This window comes from Archocentrus centrarchus, chromosome 6 (assembly GCF_007364275.1).
Source record: "Archocentrus centrarchus isolate MPI-CPG fArcCen1 chromosome 6, fArcCen1, whole genome shotgun sequence".
NCBI lineage: Eukaryota > Metazoa > Chordata > Actinopteri > Cichliformes > Cichlidae > Archocentrus > Archocentrus centrarchus.
Genome location: NC_044351.1, coordinates 15,876,405 through 15,898,855, shown reverse-complemented (window position 1 = coordinate 15,898,855; position 22,451 = coordinate 15,876,405). Strand labels below are relative to the sequence as shown.

Genomic DNA, 22,451 nt, shown 5'->3' with positions numbered 1-22,451 from the left:
GACTCAAGAGATGAAGCAGTATTGGGTATACACATATCAGACAACCAAAATACAAATTTAAATATCTTTAGGCACTTTGTTATTTGCAGCCCGTTGCAAAGACGTATCATTTGTCCCCATTACTTTTGTTAAATCTACAAAAAAAATTCCAAAGATAACACATTGCAACAGACATACAACAGTATTTTTGCACCAACAAGGTGATTGGCAAAGAGCTATTAGCTGAAAACCAGGCATATCACAGCATGGTGTGCAGTGTGTCCTTAAAAAGTGAGGAAACTAGACAAGTAGAGGACAGTAGATGAACAATATTTGAAAAGAAATGGTCTTAGTTTCAGGGTGGTTGTCATGGAGAGGACAGGAGAGAGGTACAACAGCAAGTGTCTACAGAGATTAGTAAAACAAGGTGGAGGTTATCTCGTGGTTTGGGATGCCATTTCAGCCAGTGTTGTTGGGGATCTTATTTAAACTGATGGAATTATGAGTGCAGAAAAGTACAGTCAGATTTTGATCCACCAGGCAACACATGGTGTTTGATTGGCAGTGGCTTCATTTTTCAGCATGACAATGATCCCAAACACACTGGCAGTGCAGTAAGAGCATACCTGGAAAGAAAAATACACAATGCAACACTATCAGTCATCAATTGTCCTCATCAGAACCTCAACATTCTCAAAGTAGTGTGAGATCATCTTGACAGAGAACAGAACAACAGGCAGCCGACATCCAAAGAAGGGTGTTCAATGTCAGGCTGTGTTGAACTACCTTTGAAGCTCATTAGAATTGTACAAACTCTGTTTTTGCCATATAGGCTGTATTTCCATGTGTGTTTGCACATTTCATTAAATGGTTGCACCTACAGTATTTCCCATTTTGCTAGCAAAATATAAAGAAACGAGGGGTGCTTGAGGCTTTTGCACAGTCTTGCAGTTTCTGGCTCTGAAAAGTGAAACCAGTGTGACTACAACTAAAAGATGAATTATTCCATACTGCAGGCAGAGGCTGACCTCTGCTTTTATTTTATTTTATTATATTTTTAGTTGAATAGAATTCTAAACAAAAGAATTGTATTAAAGAATACTGTAAAACAGCCCCTCAGTTTCCTACATCTATGACCCCAGTAAATACTTTCCTGATACATTCATCTCATTCACTAGTTTCAAATGTTGTTCATTTTGCATTTATGCTCCCCCATTAAAGGCAAAAAGGACTACAAAGCAGGATATAACCAATAGGTGATGACACAGTGGCTACATCCATCTTTTATTTTCAGTCTATGGTCAGCACTCAAAGGGTTCAGTTAGCCCAGTTTATAATACAGACCTTTCTGAAGGCTTTTGCAATGTGTTTCATTGCCACAGAGGAAATGAAGACTAAAAACAATTTTACAGCACAGTGTGCATGACAAGTGTGACGCCAAAATGAAAGCGAGAAAATCCTCATAGATGATGAGCTCAGAAAGAGTGTCTAAAAAGTGCCAGATGTATCAACAAGAGACACGAAACTTGGGTTTGCACATTTCTCTATTTCGTGTTTCAGTTACACAACAGAAGAGGCTTTAGTGATGAGCAGTCTTTTCTGCTTTGTTATAGTCACGGTGGCTGTTTAGAATCTGACGTGGTTCCTTTTTCTAAATTGTGTTTATAACAGCTCGATAACATGGCAAAAATGATCTGAGTGCGGTGGTTCAGAACATAATACAACATTTCTAACACAAAGTGAGAGTGGAGATTGATTAGTTAGATGCACTACCACACACTGTCCAATTTTTCTATGATATGGGCTATTGTGTGAAAAAATAATTACTGTGTATTATTAGATAATTGGTAGCTAGTCAAATTTTATCCAAATCCCCATTTAAAAAATTTCCAGGCCAACAAAGCGTGCAGATTTCATTTGTGGCAACTGCAAACCAGACTTAGATAGGCTGTTAACAATAACCTCCCATTTTTGACATAAAAAAATACCATTAGTCAAACTAGTTTATAACTACGACGCATAGTTAGATGTCAGCTGGTTAACGCTGCAGAAAAAGTGTCTTTTTCAATCTGCTATCATGTCAGGTCATAAGTCCTCCTCATAAATGTGGAGGTGTTATTCCCGCTTTGAGAAATTACCAACGGCCTCTGTGAGCTGAAAGACCAAGACGTGATTTGACTTTAAAAAGCTGACAATGGAAGCAAGAAGGAGGTCTAACCAAGTGGGCCACTTAATGTCAGTATGTGACAGTTCAGTAGGTAAATAACAAAACGTTGCCATTATATTATGTACCCAGTACTCGCATAATTTCCATGTGTGCTGGAAGTAACATCAAGGGAACTGATACATTACCCAGTATATCAGAGTACATTGCTTGTATTTACAAGACCCTTTTGGCTTGTTTGTTTTCCTCCAATGTGGCTGCACCTCTGGATTGAAAACAAATTGTGACCTCAGAGTCTAGTTAGCGTAAATTGTATTGGTCTTTGAGAGGTAATTTTAGGAGGGAATCAATAAAAATGATTTTTTTTTTTTTCAGTGGCACTGATGAAGTTTAGAATAGTACCTGACATTTGAGCACAGATCTAATTGATGTGTTTTCCAGGAATGTATTATTGTTGGTTGTTGGGTATCACTGATGTAGTGGCAGCAGAATAGCCTTCCACCTTGGAAGTTTGTGTTCTAAAATTCAGACTTGTATCCATATTCATGTTAGGTTTATCCTCTGGCTAAATGTGCCATCTTGTAGGTCATTTTCTTTGCCGTGTCAGCTAATCTGTTGCTGGCGGTGTTCCCATCTCCACTCTCAATCACAAATGCGCCCTCAAGGCACCATGACATCCACACTGCTTGTTAACAGTGGGCCCATAAAGAACCCTGCCTGCATCAATATTCCCATATCACTCCTCTCTGCTGTGCTACAAACCAGACGCCGACAGCTAGAGAGGCATCTGATCGAGGTTGTGTAATCACTCTGGTAGCCAACAGAACTGCACTCTCAGGATTTAAAGGGCTCTTCAGTTTTCTACCATACCTGATACAGCAAAGGCATACATGTAAGAAGTTCATTACTGAGATGCACCATGGGAACAAATGAAAATGAATTTGTGTGCCTTTATGCATGCATGGGAATGTGATGTGTATATCCACATCATAGACAGAATCTAATCCTTGACTCAGGGATTGAAATGAAGTGCACCTCCTCACTAGCTGAGCATGGCTTTATATGCTGATGGATATTGTAACTCTGAATCTAGATTTGGTATTAGAGTGCATACTGAATGTAATAAGCTGACAGTTTTTTGTTTTTTTTTTCCAGTAGGTTTTTACTTCCGAAACTCTTCTGCAGCTGTATGAATAAATTACTCCAAGTTATTTAGGGCAAACATGTCAACTAGACAAGTTGAGCCAAAAATACAAAGCTGGCTGCATCATAATCTACCAGCAGCCACTTGGGAAATACAAATTTGCTGTCCTTTTCCTTGATAAACAATCAAAGGCATGCACTACTGGTAATTACACACAAGCAGGGAAGAAGAACTTCATTATTGTGTATTGTAAACAAAATCTTTTATTTTCCTTTATGATATGCTCAGTAATCCTTTATTACAGTTATGGTTTTGCTTATTTGGACAGCATTGCTGTTTGGCTATTGTTAATAAGCACAGACAATTCGATAATACAATTTCCCTTTGGTTAAATAACTTCTGTATTGAAACATTATCTGTGGATTGTTATCTCATATGAAAACAATGCTTGTTTATCATTCATTCAGTGTGTTCAGCATGTGCTCTCGCTGTCACAGTCTCCCATTCCACATACTGCCACACACAATCCTTCAAAGGAAAATAAGGCAACTGTAGAATTTCCATTTGGCTCAAAGAGGTGACTGCTAATATGAAACAGATTTTTGATAACATCTGTTTTGTGTCAGACATGATGATGATGAGAAACATGGCGTTCTGGTGTGTCTGTGGTATGTGATCTTGGTCTTCTTCAACTATAAAAAGCAGTGTTTGTGAACAGCACTCCCATAGCTTTTTAGCTATGGCAACAAAACATCCACAGCTTCCAATACCCATCTTTCCAAATTTGACCCGTGTGTTTTGTTGTGTCTTCACGCTTGTAGTCTCATTTAAGTGTGAGTGCTTTCCCTTAGAGGGTTCCCAGGCAATAAGGTCAGTGGTCACTGGTGATATCAGGGTCTGGTGTCAGAACAAGTTGCACAGTGATGAATGGGAGTAATCTCACAGCTGTTACAGAGTCACAGACATTTTACTCAGGGGAGGGGAGAATAGGAGTGAACACAAAATTTATTATAAATATACATTTACATAACAATTTCTACTTCTCTCTCTATATATATACTTTGTTTACCCTATTCTGTACATGTATTTGTATGTACACAATGTAGTTTATGTTGCTACTCTTACAAAAAGCCATGCAATATCTACAGTACAGTAAACAGTATATCTATGAAACCTAGTTTTGTTCTCAATAAATAGTAATAAATAATCTATCTTGTGTTTTTGTATGTTCTACTGCCCATATTATTTACATTACTGCTTTGGATTAACATTTTCCCTTTTTCATCATGACCTGATGTCAGTTTTAGCTGCTTTGACTGTTTTTGCTAAAGATAATAAGTCCCGTCACTCCACATTCTCAGAAGACAGACATTTCAGTTGGGCGTCTTTGTCCTCAAACGTCACCTTTTTGTTCCTCTTTGGGTCAATCCAAGAGTTGTGAATAATAGCATTATTAGGGGTAGGGTCCGCCTCAATTATTGACACCACTCGCTTCTTCATCTTGCTTTTCAAGACTTTCTGGAACTTCTGCCTAGTGAAGGCATAGAGTAGTGGGTGAAAGATAGTTGTCCCATAAGCCATGACCAGGAAGCCTAGTCTCAACTTGACCATCAGGTCACTGGGGCCCACACTCAGGATCACTGTGTTTAGCACCGTGATGGGCGTCCAGCACAGCAGAAAGGTAGACACAATGAGGAGGGACATTCTGAAAACTCTTTTTTGGCGCTCTCGTCTTTCTCTGTGGCGCTTAACAGCCCTACGCAAGGCAATAATGACAGAGACAGAGGTTCGCATACCCAGCGTGGGATTGCGGGTGCCACTGCTCTGGGAGCCATCTGTGGTCTCTTGCTGTGTTGTCACGGCCGTCATGGACAGGCGCTTTTTCCTGCGAGCTTTCTTCTTCTGTGAAGCGTGGAAACGTGTGCCAATGCGAATGTTGAGTGCTTGCAGGATCTTTGAGTAGGTGATAAGCATGACAATGGCAGTAAAGAAGAAAATAGGAATCTGAGCAAGCAAGTGGTAATAGAGGCCAAGTTCATTGTAGTACTGGTTAGTGTGGACCACGTTCTCCACCAGTGTCTGGTTTGGCTCAGTATGGCCTTGGACAAAGAAGCCCACCTCAATAAAGGGTACAAGGAAACTAGCAAAGGATAGCACCCAGATGGTAGCCAGCAGGGCTAGGGCACGGCCCATGGTCAGAACTCTGTTGGCTGGTTTGACAGAGATGTCATAACGATCAAGGGTGATGGCCAGCACATTAGCAGCAGTGGCAACACTGGCGAAAGAAACACAGGCTTCATGGAAGCAGCAGACGAGGGCAGTGTCTCCTTCCAGGGAGAGAAGGACCACCACAATGGTGAGTGGGATGCAGCACACACAGACCAGTACATCCAGCACATGGAGGTTCATTGTGACGATGTTACTGACAGAACTAATGAGGTTTGACTTCATACAGTAAAGGGCAAGCACAGTAAGGTTGGAGCTCAGGCCAAGCAGGATTTCTAGCATGAGGAAGCCTGTCAGGGAGACCTGAAAACTAACAGGATAGGAGTATGGGCTGGGGGTTGCCGGACTCATGGTGCGGCTGATGGGCTCAGTGTTGTCGGTGACCGTGACGTTGCTCATGGTGGCTTCTTTTTCTGGGCACATTATCCTGTGTGTAAGGAGTAAAGAAAGAATATTTATGAAGTGGAAAAGGAAACGAGGGGTTTGTGTTTGTGCATCTCTAGAAAGCTGCATTTAACATATATTTGATACGTCTTATCAGATGAATTTATCCAATAAGAAGGAAGACTTAGCATTTCAGTGAGAAATGCTGAGAGCACACATTTATAAAGTGCTATGATTTTTGTTTTTTCTGTTATGCCCTGCAGATTGGATTGTCTCACTACATGATTGGCATGACTCCTTAGTAACTATACTGTCTCAGTGATGTCTTACTTTTGTACTTTACTCAGCGCTATTTCAGACTGTTGCATCTGCAGCTGAGACACCACAGAAATACTCAACTGAATACTAACGTCTTCAGTTTCCTGACAGCTTGGTATGGTGTGTTTTGTAGACCTAGTTGTGGCATGTTGTAGTTCTGAGTGTCTACTGTGCTACATATTGAAAATGACAATCTTTTAAAACACTTGATGTGTTCCTTAGTAATTAAACTAATAATTTATTGCAGCATTTTATTCATTGCTAAATTATGAATGATAGTTTGTAACAAGATTACTTTGCCAAAAAGTAATGTTTACCTTGTCAGACTTCCAGCTATCAGAGGTGCACATTAAAATATGTTTAATCAGGCAGTGTATAATTAACTGAAATACTAATCAAAATTTTATGACATTTCTAAATACCATCAGGTTTTTAGAAATGTCATAAAATTTTGGTTAAGAGGAGAAAAATCATATCTCAATCACGAAAGCTTATTAGTGCATGCATTATTAAACTCATCTAGCCAACCCTAGTCTAATCTGAACATGGTTATTAGATGACATAGAGAACAACAAATGTTTTTGTAATATTTACCCTTGCCTCCAGCACTATCTGAATACCAGGGCGGTGTAATCAGGCCATACAGTCCATGTTAGATCCACAGAGACAAGCATCGCATCCAAGCATTGCTAGTAGAAAAGTGTTTCTGCTCCTCAAGAGCCCACGGTGAGGCTTTTCCTTTCACTGCTAGTCCCTCCCAGAGAGAGACTGAAAAACACCTGTCTCACCAAAGGCTGTCTGTGAGTTGCCACTTTTCTCCTTCCTGACCTTGATGGCAAGAAAGCTAAGGAATTAGCCACCTGTGTCCAGTGGATGCTGGAGAGTATAGGCTGATGTCTTCTGCAGATATATATTTTTTTTCTCAGATCTCTGATTTGCTTTGGTAATGCTGAGATAACTGATAGATGAGTGGAACAGGGATCAGATGTCTGAGCCACCTCCTGTTTATAGTTGCATGATATTCCCAGGCAGGAGAGCCACAGCCAACCAAGAAAACAAAGAAATGCAGACTCTCTTTCTCCAGTGCAGTGCTAGAATGTACTGCTCATACTATGAGCCAAAGCCTTACTTTTTGCTTTTTTGTATACAGTGAGAAGATAGCAGTCAGAGTTGTTTGTATGAGAAGATAGTTATATCCATATCCACATCTTGTACTCCAAGAGGCACAGTTGTCTGTGAGCCATGTAGATTTTCCTGTGTACACCACAATAATGTCCCAAATGTATTTGGTAGAGGTCAATGTGTCCGGCCAGGATCCAGGCCCCTACTTCCCCTGGGAGTACTAATGGAACAGGCCTTCAATCGCTACCTTTCTCATTAGTCTCTGTTCTCTCAGCTCCAGCCGCCATTGACTTGCGAATTGAGCACAGATCTCCAGCTTGTTCCTCGACATGCTGAAACCTAAATCACCAGAAATGGCATGAGTGTAGTGTGTATCCAGTCACAATGACATATGTGAACACTGTCATTTGTGATTACCGGTATTTAAAGGTACTCGGAGGGGGGTCTACAATTCAGGTAAAGGTCATTATCGTGAGGTAATGGATGTCAGTTTTAGAGAACTTGTCTTTTAGATTTGTCAAGAGATCCCAGGCAATAATTAGTCTTTAGGAGGCCAGATGTGTAAATGGTATCGTCTACATGTCCTTCAGTCCCACACCTTTCATTCACAGTGACCTAAGGAGATCTGGAGAAAGAGAGAGAGAGAGGACAGGATAATGGATAATAAGGAGAATGAGATAAGCAGAGAGCGGGAGTACAAGGAGTAGAAAAGGGAAGTGTGGGGGATGCATTAGTGAAAGTAGACATATCCTCAGTAGAGAGGCGACAAAGAAATTCTCATTAACAGAGCAACAAGCCTCTGATGTCTTATCATGTTCCTGTGCAGAACCTGATGCACTTTATGAACATAATAGTGGCACTAATAAAGGGATACACAAAAGCAGCTGGTATTTTACATCTCATCTTTCTGCTTTGAGATTGGAGATTAACTGCAATGTTATGTCGCCATTCTTGTGCATATTAATACAGAAAAATTGCTTATTAGTATGTTACTTGTGCAACAACAGTGTTGATGACATTGCTGTAGCATTTTCATGAAAGGACAGACTTGCTTAAAGCTTTAGTGGCGCGTGATTCATTTGGAAACTTGCCACACAGACATGGATGCCTCCTTGCATGTCTCGATAAGCGATTCACGTAATCTGTTTAGATGAGCATTTAGTCACTCTTCAAGGTTGCAAAAGTGAGAGATGCCATTACTTTTATGTCACAGTGTCATCATAAATGACTGTTCACTTCAGTATCATGCCTTGGTACCAGGCCAGGCATTCTATACAATTTTAAAGTGAACAACTAAGATTTCATGCTAAGTTTCTTGTATCATAGAGCATAGAGTGTGTGTTTGTGTGGAAGCACAAGTGTAGCAGTAAGACACAAATGTGCCCACAGTGAAATTATACATACATTGTAGTAGATAAATAAAAAAAAAAATTTTAAAAGCCAACTTCCTTGAATTGCACATTAGTGACTGAATGGATTTTATTCAGCTACTAATTGGTTTAAGCAAAATCAAATGTTTCTTAATAAAAGTCTCCAAAAAAATGCATTATAATTGAAATTATTCAGGACATTATATTTGTGGGGTTTTTTTATCCGGTACATTTGTTGTAACAGAGATGTTTGTAACTGAATTATCTTTGCTGCCATATACTCTCTACTCGCCTTAGCGCTGTAGATCAAAGCAATAAGTATAGAGTGCCCCATCACAACACAGCGAAGCTCACCATGCAGAGTAAACACAGATGCTCCGGAGCTGGTCTGTTCACCACACGGTTCCCTTCTCCTTCCACCTCTGCAACAATTTGGGCTGACTGATAGAAGCGGATGTTTTATCTTTTGCTTCTCCCAGCAGGAATCCAAGAGTAAGGACTGAATAGTGATGAACATACAAGGGTCACACAACTGACAGATGTTCTCTCCTTCCTGAGTACCAATCAGAAGAAGTCCAGAAAGATGAGTCTGGATATGAATGCTGGTGGGATTCTTCGTTTTCGCCCCCTTTTCCCCATTTTACTCTTATCCATCCATGCACACTGTGAAAACTCCTTAGCCAACCAACTCTCTGTTGTGATCTTTCTCTGTCAGGATAGAAGTGCAAACCATCACACTCCTGGTATCTGTCTCCCACTCTGCTCTCCTCTTTCTCCCTCACTCCCTCGATCCCTCCCTCTCTCTCTCACTCTCTCTCTCTCTCTCTCTCACTGCGGAGGTTTGCAGTGCTCTCCCCGTCCTGATTGGTCTTCTGTAATAGGCTTAACTCTTTCCTGTCCAGCAAGGGGAGGTATTTCCTTTTGTTCTCATGCGCTCCTCTTTCCCTGTCAGTGACTGTAGTATTCCATGTGACGCTGTAGTGAACTGGGGGGAAAAAGCCCTTCTACTACACTTTTGCACAGGGACTTTAGATGTCACTACATTAATCACACATCCTGCTTCAAAACAGGCAGACTTTAGACGCACAAGCAGCTTAAATTCCAGGATGATGTATTAATTAGCTCCATCACAATGCAATGAACAAGTAATGTGATTGTACACCATGGAAGGAGTGATGAGGATGGAGAGTCAGAAGAGAGAAGCAATATTTGCAAATATATTTGTGTGTGTGCAAAGGTCTTATTATGCATGTGCAAGTGAGCATGAGAGACGGCAAAATTCACAGAGGAGGGGTAAATTCTTGAAGCCACGTGTGAGAGAAATGGATTATGCAGGAAAGGTAGAAATCAGAAAAAAAGAGATTGAGTATCGCAGCTCTGATTGATAGTTTCAATTAAGTTGCTTTGTCAGATCAGTAAGAGGTTGACCACCCTGACTCATTTGTCAGGTGCAATTATTGTCAGAGGGCATCCTAGTACCTGACAGCCTCCAGTAAAGGAGATGAAGGCAACTGTCATTCTGGCATAGTGACTTGGAAATAACAATTAAAGCCCCCAGAAAACTTGGACTTAAAATTAGACCATTCTTTACAAATGTGTTCAGGAGAATATCTTAGAATGCAAAACACATCGAACCTTGAGCCCGATGGGTGGTGGCAAAAAAAAAAAAACAAAAAACAAAAAAAACAGAAATCTGCAGAAATCTGCAGTGGGCAAAAGCTCACCAAAACTGGACAGCTGAAGACTAAATGAACATAAGATTAATGAATTGATGATTTTCTGTGAACGCATAAATTCATGGATTCAACCTGCCTTACATCAGCAGCTCGTGTTTTTGGTTGTGGTGTGATGGAGTGGGAAATGTTTTCTTCTTGACACACTTTAGGCCCTTTAAATCCAATCAATGAATGCGTAAATGTTTATCTTGGCATCACTGCTGACTATGTGCCTTAATGGCCACAGTTTGCCATCTTCTAATGGGTACTTCCATCATGATATTACCCTATATCACAAATCAAAATTGTGTTACAATTGTTTAGTCAATATAAAAGTGGAATCAGTGGCCTATTAGGCACAACCTCTGAAGAACCAGATTCAGTAGAATACATCTGGGATGTTGAAGAGTGGGATATGTGCAGGATGAATGTGTATCAAACAAATCAGCAAAAATGACATAATGCAATCATTTCAGCAAGGACTCAGCAACATTTCCAATACTGAGCGATTGAGGCTGTGTTGAGGGCAAAGGGAGCCCCTACATAGGGGTTTGGTAAGTGCCTGGTAAGTGTAATAAATGTACTTTATCATCTGTCAGCTAGTTTTCAAAGCAGATTGTAAATTATAGCACCCAGTGACAAACAGTTCATCAGCTACTCAAATAGTTATCCATCCATCCATGGACTAGTTCTTATATAGTGCTTTTCTACTCTGTTTGAGCACTCAAAGCACTTATGCAACATGTTTACATCTACCCCATTCACACAAGCACTTCCATGATTAACTAAGCTAAGTGCTTTTTATTATCCAACATTCAAACTTCAACACCTGTGTCGGAGAGCAACTTGGGGTTGAGTATCTTGCCCAAGGATACACTGGCATGCAGCCTGGGGTGGCCAGGAATTGAACCACTGACCTTCTGATCAGTAAGTGGCCTGAGCTACCTCCTGAGTTACAGCCACACATCCATCCATCCATCTTCTTTTGCTTTTATTTCAATCAGAAATTAAAATCTTTCGCTAGTTCTAGCTTTTTTCATATTGTTTTACATTTATTTGACTGAACAGTTGATGGTGATTTTGATATTATTTTTTTATCTTGTAGATTTATTGTAGTAGCTCTTTCCTTTTTGTTGTGTTGAGCTAGAGTTGAGAGAGAGTGGTACATGGAGATTCTTATCTGTAAAACTAGCGACTGTAGTGCCACGGAGATCTGGCATTGTATGGTCGATGTTATGTACTCTGCTCTAACAAACCAGTGGAGACATGAGAACTCTCTCTTGCCATGTCTCACATTTTTCTAACAACCTTGCAAGGCAGTTACATGTTACTACTTTTTCTCCAACACATATGCACCCTGATCATTTAATAGAATTTGTTATTCCCACCTGTTGCCATTTAGAGGCTGCACGGCATCCCTAATCCATTGGCTTCCTTTAGATTCCTTTTGTCAGGTTGATCTCAAATGGATGTTTCTGTATCTTCATCTATGAGTGTGTTTGTAATGGGCAGTTGCAGTCCACACACCTCCCAAAATACTGGTTGGAATTTTTTTTACATTTTGCTCAACTTTAGTTGGAAGTGAGGTTGTGAGATTTGCAGTGAGTGTAGAAACCACTGCTTGCGACTGTACCAATGCCAGCTCTTTTCATGTAGAACAAATAGGGGGTCAAAGGGAAAATAGTTTCTCAGTCACTATCCCCAGCACACGTGTTCATTACAGGAATCCAGAAAGTCTTGCTATGAACAGGTTGCTGCAAAAAAAAGGAAAAAAAAAGAAAAATCATTCTCAAAGCTATCAATAGAAAGAATAATGTTATTATTTCATTTCCATTAATATTTCATCGAGCTTTTCTGTTTGTCCCTATACTCTTCCGTCTGATATTCACTGCAGTTTTATTATTTAGTCTCTGCGTGTCTGTAGATGTCCATGGATATGCTGCATGCGTGTTTTTGTAGATATTCAAATGTGTGAATATCTTCGTCTATGCAAGAGCCTTCTTGGCGCAGAATGTGTGATGTGTCTGTGAAGAGGACCTTCTCTGGCCTTAGCCCATCAGATAAAGCAGATGCAGATGTGCCAGACAGTGGCTGTCTTATAATAAGTGTACAATTTGCATGCCAAACATTAGCAGGCAATCATGCAATACAGGGAGGGAAGTGATCTGGGCCAGAGAAACCTACCGCAGACATTTTTATCTCTTTCCTGCAGCATGCATTGTGCACCTCCATTTGGTGCCACTGTGATTTGCCCCAGAATGAAACTGGTCTGCTCTCACCTGATCTATACAAACTGCCCTTTTCACAGAGCCTGAGGAGCACCTGGTCTAGCCTCATGCAGACATGGGTGGTCATTTGGAAAAGGAGAAAGACAAACAATGTCTCCTGAGTTGTTCCTGTATTCGTTTCCTTACTGTATGTAGGACATTCTTTTAACCTATGGCATAAATACCTCTTTTGATTATTCGTTGCTAATCAGTCCTTGCTTTAGAGAGAAATCAAATGCCAAAGTCTTATTTTTGCTCTTAGGATCAAGGAGGGCTGTCTGGTGAGCTAGTCTAAATAGCCACTGCATTACACAAACACCATTTAGAATGAAAAGTAGAACTGGCAAAATAAGAGTTATTTGAGCATATTTAAATAGCCTCTGCATTGTGCAATCAACACTTAGAATGAAAAATTAAACTGGCAAAATGAGAGTTGTTTGCTTTAAGAAAGTCACGTCTTCCATAGAGTAATGAGGGGGAATAAATGACTTTGTGGCTATAAAAAGCTTGAAAGAGTGGAGTGTCTTGCACGAGGCATGAAAACCATGAATATTTCATAAAAAATGAGAGATCATGAAAGTGTCAAAAGATTTGTAAGCAACTGAGAACACAGACAAATACTTTCTGTGGTATTAAAAGAACAGCTATAAAAAGCTACTTTTGAAAAGCAAACTGGTGTCAGGATTTTTCACAGCCCGACAGCTGTGAATACAACATTTTGGGTACTTGTAACCAAAACCCATTAAGTGAAGCATTTACAGTAAATGGCCCCCCAGTCATAACAAGACTACGATGTCAGCAAGAAGGTGGCAGAGAGATGATCTTGCAGGAATATTGACCAATGAAATGTAAATATCCCCACATCACCATTAAGTCTCTTCTATAGTGTGAAAAGAAGTATGATACCTTTCAGAATAAAATTATCATCATGCAGGACAACGCACCATCCCATGCTGCACAAAAAGACTTCTTGGTTGCTATGGAAATAAAAGGAGAAAGAAATTCATGATGTGGCATCATCCCCTGACCTAAACCCTGTTGAAAATCTATCCATTAAAGGAGGATGAGGGAAGGTATAAGTATACTTTGAAGCAGTGCTGTTAGAAACCATACATGGACTTAAAGTTGAAAGGATTAGAAAGTGATAACAAAGAAGGCCTCTTGAATGACCATGTAGTTTGAGCTATAAGTATTTGCAACAAATACAACATGTTTCTGTTTGGAGTTTATTATGGCCTACTGAATAGCCTTAAACTATATTCTGTATTGTAATTTGGTGCAATATATTTTGTTCTTTTCAAAATATTCATAAATCTGTCCAATTGTAAACAGTTGATCACAATCTGATAGCGTTATGTTCTTGTTCTGTCACTTGTTCTGTCCGCTGTGGGCTTGCTTCCATCACCAGAGGGGAATCTGATAGATTCTCTAACAAGCCTTGAAGACTCCAAATTTGTTAATTAAAAAAAAAAAAAAAAAAAAAAGTTTTTTAGATTTTTTTTTTCACTTGCTCTAACTTGTTTTGACCAGCCACCTCTCCAGTGTCTCAATTATCAGAAAACAGGTCAAATATTCAGGGTACGAATGCTGTTTTCTGTTGCTCTGCATCACAGAAATTTAATTGGTGCAGCATTGCTATTGAATGATATATCATTTTTGATACAGTATATCACATGACACTGATGCTCAAAGTTGATTATGAAAAAATGAGTCTGAATAAAAACAAAATGTTGGCTTTAGGTTGTGACACTTGGAGTTGGTATACACTATATTGCCCAAAGTATTCACTCACCCATCCAGATCTTTGAATTTGGGTGTTCCAATCACTTCCATGGCCACAGGTGTATAAACCAAGCACCTAGGCATGCAGACTGCTTCTACAAACATTCGTGAAAGAATGGGTCGCTCTGAGGAGCTCACTGAATTCCAGTGTGGTACTGTGATAGGATGCCACCTGTGCAAAAATTCCAATGGTGAAATTTCCTCACTACTAAATATTCCACAGTCAGCTGTTAGTGGTATTGTAACTAAGTGGAAGCGATTGGGAACGACTGCAACTCAGTCACATAGTGGTAGGCCACAAAAAAAAAATCACAGGGTGGGATCAGCGGATACACAGAGGTTGCCAACAATCTGTAGAGTCAATCACTCATCACTTCATTAAATATGCTAAAGTTATTTAAACATTTAAACTAATGGATAATCTCTAAAACAATACAAAACATACAGACCAAAACCTTGGGCAAATATCAAATTTAAAGTTAGAATGTAACTGAATGCAGATAGAAATAATAATAAATCTGTGAAAATGTGTTGCTCCCAGTAAACATTACACTTTTTAGATTTTTTTTTACATGATGTCATCCCTTCAGAAAGATGACCTCATATCCATGTGTTGCATCTGGTTCTAATGAGCAAAGATGTCCTGTGTTGCTGTGACCTTCAGAGGCTAATGATCTTTGTTATCTGTGGCAGGTCATTTCTTTCAAAAAAGGATTTCCCTCTGTGGTGGGTCTCTGGTGACTACTGAGCATAGAAATTTGGATTTGTATTAGTAGTTAGTCAGAAAGCCAAAGGCACCAACAACATTTGAGCACTGGCAATGTCACTTAGTGTTCTGTGTTTGAATGTTACTATGTTCTGTGTGCAGCAAGCTGCTTCAAAAAAATGTCCCTACTGGGATTAATAAAGTTGTTTGCATTCTGGTTTTTGTAATAACACAAACACAATACAATGGATCCAAACATATGTGCAGACAGACTTACAGCCTCTGGGGCTGAAATGTCCTTTGCACAAAGCATGCTTGAAAAATAATCAATTTTTCCTGATGTGCATTCAAAGCATGGACTTTTCAAAAAAAAAATCTCCTGACCCAGTTAATATATAGTCACTGACAACAAATTGGTTACTGAAGTCCTTTAACTGCTTTTTCATATAGAGTGGCTGCTTAAGAAAAAAGGCACAATTCCAAGGGGAAGCAGCCAGGCCCCATGAAATGAGATGACAAGCACCGAGTTGTTCTGATGGCCGGGTGCCTGTAGGGAGGAGCCTGAATGTGCGCATCTGCGTGTTTATCTGCAGAATGTGTGTGGTTTTTCTGTACGTGCTTTCCACAAGATTCAGCCCTTCACTGCACTCGTACCCCCCCTGTGAGCGTGTGGGGGTCCCGCATGCATCGCCTTGGGTTCCCACGCCTTGGTCAACACTCTTTGACATTGCTAACGTAAACAGATGTTGTGCTGCAACAGGAAATGGACAACTTCTGAGGGCCTTATGGAAAAAAAGCTGTTATTCTCAGTGACAGAGAACAGTGAGGAGGTCACAGCTCAGTAGAAAAAAGCAAGGAATGTCTCCCAGGCGTCAGGGTTTGTAGAGGCTATTGGGGATTGAACAAACTCGATGGACAATGTCTAATTCCATGCTCAGGGTTAAATAGTTGACCTCACCTAGTTACAACTTTATGGCTCTAACCTTGCTGACCTGCAGTGCCATCTAGAGTGTAAATCACAGGCAGAGTAGCGAGGTCATATCCAAGCACAGCAGAGGGAAGGACGAGTGATTGACTATGACAGAGAGGGAGACACAGCTACAGAGAGAGAAAGATTACATAATGGTGGCACCTGTATATTCAACAGTTGAGTAATAGCTCTATGCTTGAAAATTAAAAAAAAAAATCTAAACATTTAAACTGAAGCTCTTCATTAAGTACCGCAGCATAACACAAGCCAGAAATAATAAAAACCATTTAATAACACATGCTATCACTACCCTTAAGATTCAGGCTTATGTTCATTATCAGTCTCAAGGAGGCTCTGAGAATTATTTTCCTTTCTTTTCCCCTTTTTCTTTAACCTTCTTTTTGACTGCAAATGAATGAAGGTACACTAGGACTGAGGCCAAAACAGGCAAACCCAAAGCAAAAACCACCAAGGACCACCTTGGAATTGACTTTTTTTCCTTCTTCTCTCCTTCTCCTTCAACCCTGTCTCTTAGAAATTGTTTTCTCAATTACATTTACTGTAAGTGCCTCATAAATAAAATCTACTGCCTGCAGGGAAGGGTTCCAATATTATACCTTGTACACACAGGCAGTATGGCACAAGCTTTTTGCTGTGTGTCTCTGCCTTAAATTTCCCATTTTTTCCCTGCCCTTTTTCATGCCTTTACATACTTTCTTCTTTCTCACTTTCCTGGGTAGGCCCTAACGATAATTAGGCATTGCTAGCTTTTGCCTTCTGTCTAGTCACCACTTGTCATCAAGGCCACTCTTGTCAGTGGTTCACCACTAATGGCCAACTCCCTCGGCTCTGTCAGCCAGGCTGAGCCTATCTTCCTCAGCTGCTACCTCTTCATTAAGGCCTGCCTCAAGTAACTGTTGCACAAAGATCAGCGCCGTTGTCTCTGTGTATGCTACACCAGTTGGGGATCTTCACAGCATCTCAGCTCCTCCTTAGACTCAGGTCAATATCCACATCCTGATCCACACACCTAAGCACTGGTAGTAGCATGGCTGCATGTCTGCTCTCCTGGTGAGGGCAAAAACTGAGTGAGTGAAAGTGGTGTCAATCATATAAAAGTAGAGTTAAAATTGGCCTAACCTTTAATCCAAATGACAAGATGTAAAGGGTCTCAATGTGTGCAAAAAACCCCCCATGAAGACAATATTCTCTCCTCCTAATTCTTGACTGTGTGAATGGGATTAAATAGATGATAATTATATATAATTAGGGTAAAATTCAGCACTGGGGTGCTCACCTTCCTTTGCTTACTGCAATGATGACGTTCATAGTGACTTGTGTTTTTATTTTTTGATGCACAACTCAACCTCTGACAGGTGTGGCATGAAAGATTTATCTTTCTATGTACAGAATTACTGTAATGTCCTTAAGTCACTGCAATGTATTTAGCCTTTTTAGAGCATCAGCGACACCAGGTGCACTTCAATCCAGTCTTCCACGTTTCACTGAGATAACTGTTGCTTAGGACTGTGGCTGTCTGTGTGGGTAGCAGCTGCAGGGTGTGGGCCCTGCCTGTGGGCATACTGGGCTCCTGCCCTTGATTGTCTGGCACAGGGTCAAGGTAACAGGGCTGGTCAATACTCTCAGCACTTCCCACTGTCAAGGCACATACTGTAATAACACTCAGATGTGTGTGACTCAAGTGTTTTTGCTTGTACTGTAGGTGCCTCGTCTGTGCTTTGAAGGTGCTATTAATTTTGATGCTGTCTTTTTTTATATGTTTTAGTATTAGCCATGTTAAAGAAGATTGCAAAAATATTTCTATATAATCAGTGCATCATTAATGATGACACAGTGGCTGAGTCATCCACTTGCACTCTAACATGTACATCCTGTTTTGTGTGCTTAATTGTAGTCTGCGATCAAACACTTTCATCCGGTAGTGTCACAGGAAATTGTGCACTAGTTCATTCAAAAGTAGGAAGAACCTAGAATATTATTCAGACATCTCTGTGGGGCTTATTATTTAGCTATCATTTTCCATTAAGAGATCTTTGCCTCCACTATGAATTAGTCTTGCTGTCTGCGTGGAGGAAGCTGATGCTCTCGGGCGCTTACTCATCTCAACAAAATGTGAATTGATCGTACTTTATCCAGGCAGAAATCCAGGGAGGGTGACTTGGGGAATTAATTGAGTGGGTGACAGCATAAAATAGTGGTGGGTGAAATGACTGTCGCTTTTTAGTCAAAATTCAAATTGTGAAAAATGTATAAAATGTATGTTTTGTTTGAATTCAAATGTTAAATGTGTCAGCAAGTGAATGGCACTCCCTAAATAAATGATTTCATTTAGTAATGGAAAAAAGCTAACCAAACCTACATGGCCCTGTGTGAAAATGTAACTGCTGCCTAAACCTGATAACTGGTTGTGCCACTCTTAGCAGCAAAAAAACATTTGTGATAACTGGCAATGGCTCTTTCACATCACTGTGGAGGAATTTTGGTCCACTGTTCTTTGCAGTATTGTTTTAATTCAGCCACATTGGAAGGTTTTTGAGCATGAACGGCCTATGTAAGTTCATGCCAAAACATCTCAGTCAGATTTAAGTCTGGACTTTGACTAGGCCACTCCAAAATCTTCATTTTGTTGTTTGTTTGTTTGTTTATGGGGATTTTTTTTGAGCCATTAGGAGATGGGACTTGCTGGTGTGTTTCGGATCATTCTCCTGCTGCTTAACCCATGTGTGCATGAGTTTCAGGGCACAAACTGATGGCCAGAGATTCTCCTTCAGGATTTTCTGGTAGTACAGAATTAATGGTACTATTAATAATGGCAAGTTATCCAAGTCCTGAAGCAGCAAAGCAGCCCCAGACTATCATGTTACCACCACCATTTTAGTATGATGTTGTTTTTATGAAATGCTGTGTTAGTTTTACACCAGATGAAACAGGACTCAGATCAAAAGGTTCAACTTTTGTCTTGTCAGTCCACAGAATATTTTACCAAAAGTCTCTGGGATCATCGAGATGTTTTTTGGCAAATGTGAGACGAGCCTTTGTGTTCTTTTTGGTCAGCACTTGTTTTCTCCTTTTCTCCTAACTGAAGCAAGTGAGACCTGCAGCTAAAAAAAAATCATGGGTGTAGCTTCCAGGTTGGAAAAGTTAAGCCAATGTGTAAGCCTTACATCAGCATTCTATCTAGGAGCCACCAAATGGTGAGAGCTGTGGTTGCAAAACAGACTTTCAGCTCTATAGAAGTCTTTTTGTTTTGACCTCTGTAAACACTCCACTGCTTAGTTTATGGGCTCAGTCACTTTTTTTGGGTCATACTGAAGAAAGAAATTCTATTTTGTGAACCTTGGTCATACTATGTTTCAAAATGTAGGATTATATGTGGCATGAAACTGCTCATTGAAAACTCATTGGCTAATGATCTGTCAGTCAAAAGTTATTAGCTAATGAATGTCCAGTTTCACAGTCAGACCCACCATCACCCCAATATGGTGATGGTGGAAATGGTCGTCTCAAGGCTTCAAAATGGGACTTCAGAAGCCATTGGGTGACATTATGGTAGCTATGTCCGTTTTTTATACTGTCTACTGTAGGTTGCAGCACCTCCTTTGTGACCAATTTCACGTAGCAACAGCCGGGAACCTCCAAGAACCTCTGGCCAACCAGTCAGGGCAACCAGTGGCAACCATTTTTTCCTGGCATCCAGTGGTTGTATCCCGTCCAATATGGCGGGCAACTATCAAGCAATGTTCGCTTGACATCACACAAAAACCTCTATACTAAAACGATGGTAATGATCGCTCTGAAACTGATTCTCTAACTGTGGTGGATACAGAGAGGTTCTTGGTGGCATCAAATGCTGGATGTGATAAGCCAAAAAGGCACAGGGGCTTGCAAACAGGCTGTTTAGTGGGCCCTGTAAAAAAAAAAAAAAAAAGAGCTTCATATCATTAAACAGACAGATTAGATTTTCGTTCCACTTGACAAATTGATTGAAATTTCTTTTGCTGTCTGGATGAAACTGGATTCTGCTCCATACAAAATTCACTGGAAACATTAGCAAAACAAACATCTAACGCATGATTCAAAGTGTCTTTTTCCATTACCTGGTGCCAAGATTGATTTACTCTAGAGTTAAGGATATATAACACAGTGAATAAGATGTTGAACTGATAAGAAGTGAAGTGATAAGTTGCCTTTATGAAAGGAGTCTCAGAGTGACTAATCGATGGGGTCCGCAACAGGAAAGATCTCAAAAAGGAAATACAAGCTATGGTGCCAAACATGGCAAGCAGATGGCAAGCAACAGGGCCCTGTCAGTCCAGTGCAAGGTTGGGCATGTGGAAGAAAATACAGGGAAAAAAATGGTTAGGATGGATGATGTCAGACCATCTGTCTACATTAAAACAAGGTGTCATTTTTTTTTTTTTTTTAGAGGGTGGATGCATTCACTCCCACTCTTTCTTCAGATCTAGTCTTTACAGCAGATAACACTTAAACAACTGTGCTTCTGCCTCCTCTGTCTTTGACTTTTTATGCAATCAAATCCCACAGTGTCAGTTGCATAATGATATTTGTTTTAACGTTTCTAAATTTAAGAATGCTGTGTTGCAGCACTGATGTTTTCTCACACTTTTTTGTTGCATTCTTTCTGTGCCCTCCCTTAGATTTGGTTTTTGTTTAATTCCCCATTTCTATCTCTGCCCTTCTCCACGAACACCCGCCCCAGACATCAGCGCTCTGACCTGTATACCATCAAATACAAAGTATGTGGAAAAACACACATGTATTAAGAGAAGTACATATTTGTAACTGACTTCTATTAACTATTTTATTTATTTGTTTATTTGAGATGGATATGACTCAATCAATAGAAAATACCTGTAAATGAGCCAGGCTCAATCATAATGGCATCACTGCAGTTCTTGTTTCAGAGCTGCGTAAAGTCACACTGCCATAACTTCTTAAACACGACTGATGATGCGGCCATCTGGTTTGATTAAAACCTGATGACGTTTAAGTGGACGCCTTCTTTAATTTGAAAAACAAGGGCTGTGTTACACACCATGAATAAAAACGTTACACGTTATTTATCTTCTGCATACTAATAGTCTACATGTGCACATTATCCAGACTGTGTGTTGGACTGAATTATTAAATAAACATTGCTGGGTATGATAAACTTATGCATTTGAGTACTGAGATTATCTTTCTGGTATAATGAGTATCATATCTTCTGGCAATTTAAGTAATCAGTTAATTAGGTGCTTTTAGAAATAAGTGATTTGGTTCTCATAAAATATTATTGTGTCTCCCTGTTTCTTTTGTTGTGTCAAAAAGGGGAAAAAAACAAAGATCACGGATGCATTTTCAAAATTTCTGTCTCTCTCCAACTCCTTGGCATGTGGCTGCATGCAAGAGGATTTAATGCTGTTTTCAGATTTTCCCGTCACTGTTGTGACGCATTAACCGTACTGTTGTAACAGCCACAGAAAATTTTTTTTTTTTTTTTAAATCTAGCCATTAAGCTTTTGTTTACATTTATGTATACATTTCTTTGTTTTGTTTTGTTCTTTTTTGTTAAATTAGTTAAACCTAAAATACAAGTGTACGTCGGTAGGGACTGTCTGTAACCGTAACTGCACAAAAGCACAAAAAATGGCAAATCTAAAGTTTTAATAATCTAACTAGTAGCTTCTACCTTCTTTCAGACTGCTAGCTACACTAACAAGTTGACCTAACTTTATTTATCAATCTTGTACAAACAACAAGCATGTAAACATGTACTTAAAGGCACAGGTGCAGCAAGGACAAATAAAATCATAAACAATATAAAAAAAGATTACAAGTAAAATAAAGAAAGCTTAGGTAACTTAAAAATGTCAGAGCTTTTCTTTGCATTCACATTTGCCATTATTTTAAGTGTTTTTATATATGATAGAAAATAATTGAAAAATAAACAGAATTTGGGGGTCAATTTCATAAATTTGGGTTTGGATGCTTTCCCTAGAATGAGAATAATGTTCACCAAAAAAATAATCTTTTCAGTTTCCATAGTAAGTCCATATATAGTATCCTTTTTACAGAATTTTTCTAGCTGAAACACTTTTGGCTGCAACCAATCACAAACATCCTACCGGAAAGCTTCAGTATACATCCAATGAAAAAAAAAAGGTTGGTAGATTCAATATCATTATCCCAAAATACACAACAGTTGGTTTCAAAACCAAAATGCTGGAGCAATAAATCAACAAATTTCAAGTATTTAGTCTGTAAAATATAAATTGTGTTT

At 39.7% G+C, this 22,451-nt stretch overlaps 1 protein-coding gene across 1 annotated transcript; it reads right to left on the bottom strand.

The window, feature by feature from the left end:
* Positions 1 to 3,564: 3,564 nt before the first annotated feature.
* Positions 3,565 to 9,451, bottom strand: LOC115781820 (G-protein coupled receptor 22-like). The gene is made up of 3 exons (XM_030731688.1): positions 9,062 to 9,451; positions 6,810 to 7,962; positions 3,565 to 5,940 (listed from the first exon to the last, which is right to left on the bottom strand). Exon 3 carries the CDS (start codon positions 5,934 to 5,936, stop codon positions 4,632 to 4,634), a length of 1,305 nt encoding a protein of 434 aa, XP_030587548.1. The 5' UTR covers positions 5,937 to 5,940; positions 6,810 to 7,962; positions 9,062 to 9,451; the 3' UTR covers positions 3,565 to 4,631.
* Between the last annotated feature and the right edge of the window lie 13,000 nt (positions 9,452 to 22,451).

What these genes read in the sequence shown, in the direction of transcription:
- LOC115781820 (XM_030731688.1), bottom strand. Translation starts at nt 5,936, where the DNA reads ATGTGCCCAGAAAAAGAAGCCACCATGAGCAACGTCACGGTCACCGAC.